General features: G+C 36.7%; 1 protein-coding gene, 1 long non-coding RNA gene and 1 pseudogene across 2 annotated transcripts; 1 reads left to right on the top strand and 2 right to left on the bottom strand.

Moving 5' to 3' along the window:
- Window positions 1-2,748: 2,748 nt before the first annotated feature.
- LOC148173690 (uncharacterized) lies at window positions 2,749-3,502 on the bottom strand. The gene is made up of 2 exons (XR_015770098.1): window positions 3,061-3,502; window positions 2,749-3,008 (listed from the first exon to the last, which is right to left on the bottom strand). It is a non-coding gene; the product is annotated as an uncharacterized LOC148173690 (long non-coding RNA).
- Window positions 3,159-7,313, top strand: LOC148173691 (helicase POLQ-like; annotated as a pseudogene).
- Window positions 7,314-11,293: 3,980 nt separating this feature from the next.
- On the bottom strand, window positions 11,294-11,602 carry LOC148173692 (histone H3.3-like type 1). The gene has a single exon (XM_088035498.1). The coding sequence runs from the start codon at window positions 11,600-11,602 to the stop codon at window positions 11,294-11,296; it is 309 nt and encodes a 102-aa protein (XP_087891624.1).
- Window positions 11,603-12,225: the final 623 nt, after the last annotated feature.

Consider the following 12,225-nt stretch of genomic DNA (forward strand, 5'->3'; position numbering starts at 1 on the left):
CTATCACACCTGACTCCAATTTTGACATTTCATTACAAAAATACTTCGGACAAGTAACATTGCCTGAACACTCGGGTGTTGCAACACACGTGCTAGTGTTTATGCTCGCAGGTTTAAGAGCGCGTTGGAAACAAGTAATGGCATATTATTTTACAGGTGACTCCGTAAACGGTGTCGTGTTTAATCTGATAATATCTGAAATATTTAAAAAATCAGAGGACATTGGTTTGAACGTTGTAAGTATAACTTCTGATATGGGTAGTTGTAACCAAGCTTGGTGGAAAACTTTGAATGTTGGTGCAGGGAGGCATTCTGTTACAAGATTTAAAATGCAACACCCAATTTGTGTAGATAAATCTATTTTTATTTTTGCAGATGTTCCCCACTTGTTCAAAAACATAAAGGCGACGTTAATGAACAATAAAGTAATAACTCTACCTGAGGACATTACGGAAAAACATGGATTGCCATGCAGAGAAGTTCAGTCAAACCATTTTATGGATTTAATAAAACATCAAGAAAATCATCAATTTAAATTAGCCCCAAAGCTAACAGAAGATGATTTGCTGCCAAGTCATTTTAAGACTATGAAGGTGAAAACTAGCACCAATGTCATGAGCCATAGTGTCAGCAGTGCTTTGAAGTATCTCTCAGAACAATTGCAGAAGCCGCAATATTTAACCACTGCCTGGTTTATTGATCAAGTGGAGAAGTGGTTCTTTCTTATGACGTCTAGACACCCTTCATGTGCTCTAAGTAAGTTTAATTTGGATAACTATAATGAAGCCATTGATTTCCTAAGAAATTTTATTGATTTATTCGAACGTATGGAAGTAGGTATCAAAAAAATATGGAAACCAGCTCAAACGGGAGTTTTAATTTCGACTAATTTAATGTTAGAATTGCAGACTCTTCTTTTGGAAGAAAAAGGGTATGAATTTGTGTTAACTAGTAGAGTTTCACAAGATTGCTTAGAAAATTTTTTTTCTGTATTAAGATCTAAACAAATTGTTCCAACAGCTGTACAAGTTAAGAATAATTTGAAACTAATTTGTGTTTCACAATATCTGAAACAGATTGGGAGCAGCAGCTATGAACAAGATGATCGAGAACTTCTTTCAGGTTTTTTGGACGTAGTTCAAAAATCAAAACATAAATATAATGTTCTGCAGTTACCCTCAAAAATTCCAGAAGTGAATTTAAATTTATCTTACAGTGAATTAAATTCACTGTATAACATTTGTGGGTACATTGCCACCAGTATTCAAAAAGTTTCAAGAACTTGTGAGGAATGTGTAAGTGCTATTGGTTCAAAAAAACCAATTTTTTGAACTTTCTCAAAGTTCACAATGATCAAGCGTTTCAAAGAAAATACTTTATTTTTTTGTAACGAAGCAACGTTTTGTTTTTTATAGAAATGGAGTCTATCTTTCAAAAGTACATTAACTATATTCAATGCCAAAATGTTGCTATTAAAGATTTTTACATTGAAAAAATGTTACAAATTTCTTTTGATCTTCCCAATTGTCACAAACTAAAAAATAAATTAATTAGTAGGTTTGTAACGTTTAGATTAAAGATCAATTCCAAAAAAAAAGCAACATTTAACTAAAATACATGCTAGCAAATCGGTGGCATGTCATGCCATAAAGTAGATTTTTTGTAGCATTATAAAGGTTCAATTTCATACATCAATTTCATACATGTTCAAGGTTTAACACATAAGTTATCTTTACGATACTTAATACCAGCAAACTTCCTGGACTCAAAATAGCCTGAAAAAGCTAATCAAAACCAAACAGTATGAAATAATAAGTTTTTTGCAACTTAATAATAATAATGTTTTTGGACCTTAATCCTTAACGATGTTAATGGATATTCACTGCTTAAGTTTTCTTAGCAGGAGGTGTTAGGTTTTAGTGGGTAGTCTGCGTAGCGAGGAGTCCCACACTACTGGGTCCCCTTCCCAGTGTGCGTAAATGCATTTCCCCACCTCAAAAAAAAAAAAACACCACCCCTAATTCAAATATTGAGCACATCCATGTTTTAAGATGAATTTTTTACAATCTTTTACTTGAAAAATATTAAAATCATGATTCCATCGGTTTCCACACCTTTATTTTTGTCAGGGGCAAAAGTAACCAAAAAAGTAAAAAGCAAGCCTTATATTCAAAGGAATGCAGCATAGTATTACGCCAAATGTTCAGCTAATAGCATAATTATACAAGATACAATGTTTCCAGACATAATCTGATCAAATACTCTACATTTATGGCTATAAAAATTAATTTGTGCTGTGAACTATCGCTGTTGATCAAATGTTATTTGAGGTTTTATTTTATATATTTATTAAGTTTAAGTGCTATTTTTTCATGTATTTTTAGGAAAACCAATAAACTTTTTAATTCCCTTAGAGGCAGATTTAATTTTGCACTTGTATTGTTAGATATTTTGCATTTAAAGACTACATACATTTAAATTCCCGCCAACAATTAGCTCCATCGTGGCGGATGGGCGGAGCTAAACTGACTCGTGTCGCCACTGTTCTGAATAAAGTCACTGTAGCGGAATGAAAACACTAGCGCCAAAGTGTTTGTGGGGAGAATTAAAATTGAATTACGATTAGTATTACTATTATTTTTATTGTAGTTTCACTTAAGATCAAATAACCCAAAAATCGCTGTTGTAATTTTTATTTCTTAGCAGTACGTACACTGCACTTTAACTGATGTTCTTGAATAGTTTTATTTATGTTGGGAACAGCCAATCTTGCAAACGATTAGTTTTCCCCCGGTGTGATCCATTCACAGATAACATTTTCCAGTTTCTTCCTGTTGATTGATTATCGGTTTCGTTATTCATTCTTCTTGGCGATTTTTCGCTAGAACTCTGGTCTGTCCATCTATGTATAAGTCCACATCTCAAAACTTTACATTGTCCTTTATTTTGAGCGTTCATCCTTCCATTTTGTGCCTGTTCATCTGGACAAGAGAATCTCTTGTTTATTCCTAGATAATTGAATGTGTTAACTCGGTTTAGGGAATCATTATTTTAGTATACCTTTCTTTCCTGGCATATTATCTTCGATATTTTGTTAATGGAGAACTTGTTCATTCCTGATGAAAACAGTTCAGTTTGTTTATTCTTTATAGCTGATGATGGTACCTGGACCTGATGTACGTAATGTAGAAAATTGATGTCCTCTGGCTTCAGTGTTTAATCAATTCTTGGGCTCGGATTTACAACTGATTTGAACGTTTTGGCGAATGATAATGTGACAACACCACACATTTGTCTGCGCAGTTTGTAAGTTTGTAACAACCATAACGACTCAATGCTCCTAGCAACCAGTTCGGCCAATCAGAATCATTAGAATCATTCACGTGGCATTTGCAGCGACCGCAGCGGTATCTCACAATTGTGGGGGAAAGTTTTAGCAAAGTTTCAAACCTTCCAAATTTAATCCCGGCCCTCTTAGGGGAACTTTCTCATCTAAAGTGTTTGATTAATGATCAATTGTGCCCTTTCAAAATCACAAAGCTGGTGTTTCTGCTTTTCCGTTCTTTTTCTATAAAAAGTATAATGAGTTTCACCAAACCACAAATAACCTTTAAAAGTGGTAGCAGAGCACAACACTGGACGAAAAAGTTTTGTTTCCGTGTCTTATGTAAACACAACGAAGGTGAGTCTCATAATCACTGTTTTTTTGACTAATTAATTTGTATTCGTTTAAAGCGGGAAAAAATGACAAAAACGCAGATCCACGTGACGCCCTTCATAAAAAAAGATCCCCTAGTATTACAGAGTTAAATATAATAGACAAAAAGTGTAAACTTGAGAAAAATCCATCCTTCCTTGATCATTTAGATCTTACCCAACTCTTGGCAAGTCAAAATACAGAGGAACACGTTTTAATGAGAGCCGCCAGTAGCGACAATTTACAAACTGTGAAGACACAAAATACTGAAAGAAAAGTCATGAAAGCAAAAAGAGAGTCCTTTCAAAGTAACATCGATCATTTTAACGACACTTTGGACATATCAGCGATGAGTCAGTTGATGCAGCTTTTTGAAAACAAAGAAAAATCTCTGTGTGAAAAAAAGACTTCTTTACCCACTGAAAAATCGGAGAATTTAGGCGATTTGCTTAAGCCGGCAAATCGCAACAAAGTCGAGCCATTTTTTGACCAAATAGAGCACTCTGTTAGTATACTAGAGTCGGAGGACATCGGAGACGAGAAAATGGTGCAGACTTTGGATGATCTCTTTGGAACACCACTCACTGGCAACACAGATAAAGTCGCTACTTCTGAGATATTAATTCCAGAGAAAGACATGACGCTGTCTGGAATCGACGCCAGTTTTTCAGCCCCTTTGAATATGGTGAAAAAGAAAAAGGTGCCTGAAAAAACTGTGCAGATACGTAAATTTGTAGAGATGGGACTTTTTTATGGGTTACCCGTTAGAGTAAAAGAACTCGTAAAATTGTATAAAGGAATTGAAGAACTTTATGGTAGGTTCTAAACTCTGAAAACACTTTTACTTTCGTTCTTTTTTAGATTGGCAGCATGAGTGTCTAAACCTCCCATCCATCCAAAATCGTAAAAATTTGATCTACGTCTTACCAACCAGTGGCGGCAAGACTTTGGTCGCTGAAATTTTAATGCTGCGAAGTCCAAGAAAAAGTCTGGGCAATGTCGCCTTTCGCGGTGGCTTTTGACTTTCTAGTTGAAGAATATGCAGCCAATAAAGGAGTCTTTCCACCGCGAAATCGACGGCCAAAAAACTCGATCTACATAGCGACTATTGAGAAAGCTTTAGGTTTATTGAATAGTCTCATCGAAGCGAAAAGAATTAACGAAATCGGCCTTATAGTGGTTGACGAGCTTCACTTGGTTGGAGAACAGGGCCGGGGTCCAACTTTGGAGGCGCTTCTCACCAAAATCATGTTCATCAAAGGTGATTATGAACCACTAGTAGTCAAATTTAACTATTTTTTTCAGCGGATATTCAAATTGTTGGAATGAGCGCAACTATTGGAAATGTTAACGAAATCTGTAAGTTTCGTAACGCTGATATCTACACGCAGAATTTTAGACCAGTTGAGTTGGTGGAGTACGTAAAGTGCGGATCTGAAGTTGCGAAAGTTAACAATAGTAGTAAACAGGAGGAGTTTTGGACGGTAGTCAAGTCTTTCCATGATCGAAATGTATAACCCCATTGCAGTATTACTTTGTTATTTACAAAGACTTTTAGGACCCAGTTGAGATGAATGAGATGGATCCTGATAATTTGGGGGCGTTGGTCATGGAGGTTGTTCCTGAAGGCTCGTGTTTGATTTTTTGTCCTTCTAAGAAGAACTGCGAGAATGTGGCTGATTTAATCTGCAAAGTTGTGGATAAGTTAGTACAAAACGTCACCAATAGTTGTTTCTTAAATTGCTGAAAAGAAAAACACAAAACATTGTTGACCCGGCGCCTTCACCATTTTCACACATAATAAAAAAATGTTTTATTCTCTTCAGGAAGTTGCTGGACTTTAAAAAGAAGGAAAAGCGGCAGGTTATGAGAGCCCTCCGCGACGAAGGCGGCAAAATCAACTTGTGCATTCAACTGGGCATTGCGTATCACCTCTCAGGACTCACAAACGAAGAGCGCAGAGTAATCGAGGATGCTTTTCGTGCCGGAGTCATTTCAGTGATATGTTGCACTTCGACCTTGGCAGCTGGTGTTAATCTACCAGCGAAAAGAGTGATTTTAAGACAGCCTTACGTTGGTAGCGACTTTATAACATTATCAAAGTAGAAGCAAATGGTTGGTCGTGCGGGGCGAGCAGGTTTGGGCGAAATTGGTGAGAGTATCTTAATTTGTAGCCATTCAGACTTCTCAAAAGTTAAAAAGTTGTTAATGTCGTCGATGGATAATGCTATGTCTAGTATGCACGCAGAAAACAGAGGTCTTAAGTACGGTTGTCTTCCGTCTATTCTTTGCCTTAATCACTATTTTTAGACAATTACTGCTAAGCTGTATTAGCTTGGGGGTGGCCGACACGAGGGCGCAACTTCAAGAAGTCTCCAAATGTACGCTAATGAACATTCAAAGTGAACACTTCGGTGTCAATGTTAAAAAACTAACCGATAAAGTCATCTCGGAGCTCTTCCAACAAGGCGCTCTACAAGAAACTGATTTGACCAAACCTGAAAACAGTAACTGCCGTGTCATTGTGAAAATGGACTGTTCTGTAAGTTCCCGTTCTCTCAAACTTTTTCTGATCTGAATTTTCAGTTCGCCAGCAGTCAACCTGCTGCTTTCACAAAACGAAAAATTCTGCTTAAAAGCAACACTAAACTGGTCATAAGTAATTTAGGATGTGCTGCAATAAAAGGTCACTTTGAAATAAAAAGAGCTCATCAATTGTACTACGACCTTTACAATGCCCAGATGTGTCTCGTTCTATTGGATGCTTTACACTTACTTTATTTAGTCACGCCGTACGATTTAGCGGAGCAGATCCACCCAAACAAGAATAAGTATTACAATATTGTGAGTAAAAACAACGAAATGTTTCCAATTGCTTTGTTTTAGTATTGTAGTTTGAACTCGAACGAGCTTCGCACTGCCCGCGTCCTCGGAATCACCGCAGCCGTCTCTGCAAAACTCCTCTCCAATCAGCCGATCAAAGTACTCCTTCGTTTAGCTCACACCGTAGATTGACTCTCTGCTTTTAGAATCTCCCAGAGTGCGTTTTAAACCGATTTTTCCTAACTCTAATGCTGAACGATTTATGGAACGAAAAATCTGTGTTTAAAGTTGCGGAAAAGTTTCAAGTTGACAGAGGCATCGTACAACGCTTCATGACTGGCGCCGCGACGTTTGCAACAAATGTCGTACATTTTTGTGAGCAGTTTGAGGAGTTTTGGACCTTCGTTATTTTATTGAAGGGACTGAGTCAAAGACTGTCGTCGCATTGTTGCGTCCGGGAACATTTACCATTAATGGAGTTACCAGCTGTGAAAGAAGTAGGATTCGTTTCTTTGATTCTCTTATCCGATTGTTGTTTTTAGAGTCGTGCAAAGCAACTTTACGATGCCACGAAGAGTAGCCAAGCAGTTGATAACAGCGGCTCAAGTAAATTGCAAAATTTATAATTTCGTTTCTAACATTATTTTTAGATGTTGCTGCTGGGAAAAGTTGAAAATCTCAGAGAAGAGGCTGAGGATGTGCTTGACGCCGTAGAAAATCCGTACGCGTTGTTAAAGAATTAAATTTTACGTTAGTTCATTGTGTATTTTTAAGACAAAGAATATTAGTTTGATTAATTCTTGGTGTTGTTGACAAATTGTCAAAATTACAATTTATTCCCCAAACACCAAATTTGACAAAAAATGCTGTTTCGATAGCAATGCTATCATCATCAGAGTGATGATTAAACTTTTTTCTTTTTTTTTTATTAAATAAACACCATTGCCAGTGTTTATAAAATTACAATCTGATCATAGATGTGATCAATAAGCAATTTTGTTCTAACTTATACTACTACATATGATACGCTAAGACTAAAGTGCCATTCAATAATGATCTTTAGGTTCTAATATCTAGTTGCCCACTAATTTTCGTGGCCACTACCACACTTTGCTCTGCTTTTGACGACACTTATTCACGAACTCCTCGACGTTTATACGCTCGTGTAGCCGTTGTTCGTGGCTTCTAGCGTACTTGGTAATGGTCTGGTTAACGGTATCCATCTCTAGATCTCTATGAAGGTCATCGTTTCTTAAGTACCAAGGGGCATCAACTATGTTTCTGAGCACCTTATTTTGGTATCGTTGTATTATTTGCACATTGCTTTTGCTAGCACAGCCCTATAATTGGATGCCATAAGTCCATATTGGTTTAAGAGTCTGTTTGTACAGTAATAGCTTATTGTATGCGGATAACGTAGAGTTCCTTCCAAGAAGCCAATTTATAGATCTCTATGAAGGTCATCGTTTCTTAAGTACCAAGGGGCATCAACTATGTTTGTGAGCACCTTATTTTGGTATCGTTGTATTATTTGCACATTGCTTTTGCTAGCACAGCCCTATAATTGGATGCCATAAGTCCATATTGGTTTAAGAGTCTGTTTGTACAGTAATAGGTTATTGTATGCGGATAACGTAGAGTTCCTTCCAAGAAGCCAATACATTCTCGTTTCTTTTTGATGTGAGTTTTCCAGCGCAACTTTGCATCTAGGGTAATACCTAGATATTTTGCCTTATGGCATATGGTATCTGTGTATCATTAATTCTAAGAGGTATATAATTTATTTTTTTATTAGTTTAGTTGACATGAACTGATTTACTGTCGTTCAGTTTTATTCTCCACTTTACAGTCCAGTCATATATTTTGTTTATCGAGTCTTGCAGTTTTCTAGCAAAAGTAGCAATTGTTTGATGTTTAATTTCTGGTATGTTACTCGTATATAGAAGATACAAGACAGCTGCCTTGATTTCTTTTAGCTCTGTGTAGGCGTTTTCATGTTTTATTCTAAAATATCTATCCGAGATGTAAGATTCGAGAATCTGAGAAAATTCTTTAGGTAGGAGCAATTTAAGTTTGTGTTTTAAACCCTCATGCCATACTTTGTGCTACGTCTAAAAAGACTGCACAACAAATTTTCTTTTCTTCTAGAGATATTTCGATGATACTTGTTATCCTATGGACTTGATCTAGGAATTATATTCTTTTTTTATATAACTGTTCTTAGTCTTTTCAGTAGAATTTTTTCATACAATTTTGATAGCACCGGCAATAATGAAATTGGTCGGTAGGAGGTAACCTCATGCGGTGGTTTTCCTGGTTTTGCTACTATTGAAACCTCTGCAACCTTCCATATTTTGGGTACATACTTAATTCTGAATGATGCGTTAAAAGAATAGCTTTTTTTGGTAATTGCTTTAGAATTTCTCCTGTTATTAGGTCAAATCCTGGAGCTTTTTTTGAACTGATGTTTTCATTAATTTCCTTTGCTATTTCTTTTGGGGAAGATGGTTTGATCTCTAGTTCTTCTTCTGGATCTAAATGTTCTGTCAGCTCTTCTCCTTCTTGAGGTTTAAAGGTATTTTCTATAAGTGTTCGGCAAATCTTGATTGTTGCTTTGAGCCCAGCTTCCATCCAAATTTCTTATAGGTGGTATCTGCATACTCGGTTTTTTTATTTGTCTGATTGCTTTCCATAGCGAGTACTCTGTATTACTACTATTAGTTAGTTTACTAAGGTGATATGTTACCTCCTCATTTTTAGTCTTTTGTATTATTCTCTTTAATTTCTGGGCAGCATTGTTTAGTATTGTTTTATCTGTTGGTGATCTGGTTTGGTGCCATTTTTTTCGCAGTCTTCATTTCTCAGAGATTAGGTTTTTTATTTCTTTGGGGTAGTTGCCACTTTTTGATGCTGTATTTATCTCCGGCGTGTTGTTCCATGCCGCCTTTTGTATATTCTTTACAAGCAGTTCAACTTCATCTTCTAGTTGTTCCTCAGTTCTTAACGGAACTGAGAGATTGCTGTTTGGTGAAGTTATGAACCATCAGGAACTGGAAGCTTGTGCAGAATGATGTGGAATGTTCAGGAAGGATGAAAGGTTGTTTTTTGTCGTTTAAGCTGAAGCAGGTGCAATCAATTGAAAGCTTCAACTGACATGAACAGCGCCAACAACTACACAGAATCAGAAAGTTCCAACTGCTTTGCATGAAGAAACGATCAAAGTTCTTTACTGTTTGTCGACTTTCTTATTTTCCTTTGAATGATACAAAAGAAATTATGCAACTTGAGAACTTCACTTGAATTTGTTGTTGGTGAAATGGATTTGCAACAAATTTAAACGCAGGTAAGCTGAAAATTGTTTGAATCGCAGTTTTCAAATGCTTTGTTGTATTTTAGGAATGTTGAAGTTGTCAAGAAAGAAAATACCACAAAGACTGTTGTAGCCGGTGAAGGGCTTAATTAAGGTTTCCCGAGCAATTATCTTCCTTTACCGGCCTTAACTCACAGGAGTGTTCGGGCCAAATATTAACTTACAATTGAACCCTCCTGGAGCCATTAATGTTAGATTCTCTTCGGAGGAGCGTAACATAGAAACATGGCAATAAACAACTGTATCAAAGATTCAGGTTTTAATGTTAATCATACAATGGCGTGCGAGACAAGAGTTAGTAAAGTAAGAATGTTAATAGTAATTATCACTTGGAATAAAAAAAAAGTCAATTTTCTTTCTCACCATTTCTCACAAAGAGCCCATAGGGCCGGGAGGAGTGGCGCGGCGGCCCATAGCAAAATTCATTGTCCTGGGCGCCCCCTTTTACCTGCTGCATGGTGATATTTTATCCCTTATTGCAGCTTTAAAATGTTTTCTGGTTCTCGAAATGTTGAAGAAAGTCAAGAAAGAAATGCTACAAAGATGGTGGAGGATCTTTTGGACCATTTTGCTGAAGTTAGGAATTTATCAGGAATTGGAAGCTTGTGGAGAATCGCTACTTATTCAGGAAGGATGGAAGGTTGGTTTTCATTTCTCTCTATTCATCCTCTCATCTTTATCTTTCGGTTGCAGCTGAAAAAGAATTTGTTATACTTGGGCATCAATTGAAGGTAAAGGGCTTACGTAAACAACCAACAACCGCTTCTGCGTGAAAAAACCCACAAAATTCTTTATTGTCAACTTTCGGATATTCCTGAGAATAGTACAAACGAAATTATGCAAGTTGAGAACTTCACTTGAATTTGTTGTTGTTGAAATGGATTTGCAACAAATTTATGGGTCTTTATTGAAATTTTTAAACGCAGGTAGCTGAAAATTGATGGAATTACAGCTTTCAAATGATGTGTGTTATTGTAGGTACCAACTTTATGTTTAGAACTTGGAGTGTAGAACAAGATGAAGGTTGGGCGTCAAGTCCTTAAAACAAGTGTTAGAAGGTAATCGACTTTGTTGGTTTGGTCATTTATTGCTGATCTCAAGTCATCAGGGAGTGAAAACGTGTACGGAAAAAGACCTAGAGGAAGGCCAAGAAAATTTTGGGAGTCGAATATTGGTAAATTTCGTCGGAAAGACGCATATTTTGGACGACGGCAAAGGAACTAATCAAAGACCGCATCAAATGGAAGCAGTTTTACCAAGGGGTGTTCTAAGGAATGAGAATTTTAAGGCGAAGTTTAACTAAATCAGTAAGTAAAGCTTTCGGTTTATGGTATTGGGTACATTAAAAAATGAAACAGTATTTTAAGTTTTATTTTAACATTGACTAAATAAGACTAAATAAATTACATTTCTCGGAGACTAAGCACAAGTTGCATATCAACAGGTCTAACTGTAATGCGCTTGGCGTGTTCCGCTAGAAAGTTGGAGTCTTCAAAAAGCCCCTCTAGGAAAAGCTCTGCTGATTCTTGCAATGCTTCTAGTGCTCGTTTCTGGATTCGCATGTGTATATACCTTTCAAGTCGGTTCTTTATCATTTCACGAACCAGTTGATAAAACGCTTTCGGGATACAATTCTTCGTGGTTCTTTGAAGTTTATTGATCATCTCCCAGGCATTCCGGCCAACCTTCACGTTTCTCCCTCCAATAATCATCAGGACTGATTTCTTAGTTGTGCGTACGCCATTTTCTATTAAATAAAACCATTATTCACAATAATTCAACAAATGTGAACGTTACTTTTTTGTTGATGTTTCTTCTCGAATTGAAACTACTATGCTAGGGAAATGTAGAGACTTGTGTTGGTAGTCTTGCAGACAAAGAGAGATGCAGCTCTGAACAACAATATGGAAGAAAAAGATGGAGATAATGCTGTGAGGTAGTTATGAAGCCTGGAAACAGGAGAGTAATCTAGATCACGTGATTGGTGGCAAAAAGCGTCGCGAGCTGATGGGCCGCTGCGCGGTAGCTACTGCGCAGCTTTTAAAACTGCGCGCCACAGCGAGCCAATGAAAACACTCGCGTTCGAAAGCCCACCAGGGAATCTGTCGATACTGTCATGATGACTTTTTGTTTTGTTGGTTATGGTCACATTTTGTTGATGACAGAAAAGTGTTTCTTTACTTTATCTACGTTATATGTGAATATTTGTCTAAATATTCCGATTATTTTATGGTTAATTCCGCCATTAATAAAAAACTATGTTGGTAATTTTTTAAATTATAGTCGGAATTTTGTAACTTTGGTTTAACCCAGAGATTTGGGAATTAATAGATGG

Source organism: Gnatocerus cornutus, chromosome 5, assembly GCF_029298725.1.
Source record: "Gnatocerus cornutus isolate USDA-ARS CGAHR chromosome 5, icGnaCorn1.1, whole genome shotgun sequence".
Classification (NCBI taxonomy): domain Eukaryota; kingdom Metazoa; phylum Arthropoda; class Insecta; order Coleoptera; family Tenebrionidae; genus Gnatocerus; species Gnatocerus cornutus.

What these genes read in the sequence shown, in the direction of transcription:
- LOC148173692 (XM_088035498.1), bottom strand. Translation starts at nt 11,602, where the DNA reads ATGATTATTGGAGGGAGAAACGTGAAGGTTGGCCGGAATGCCTGGGAG.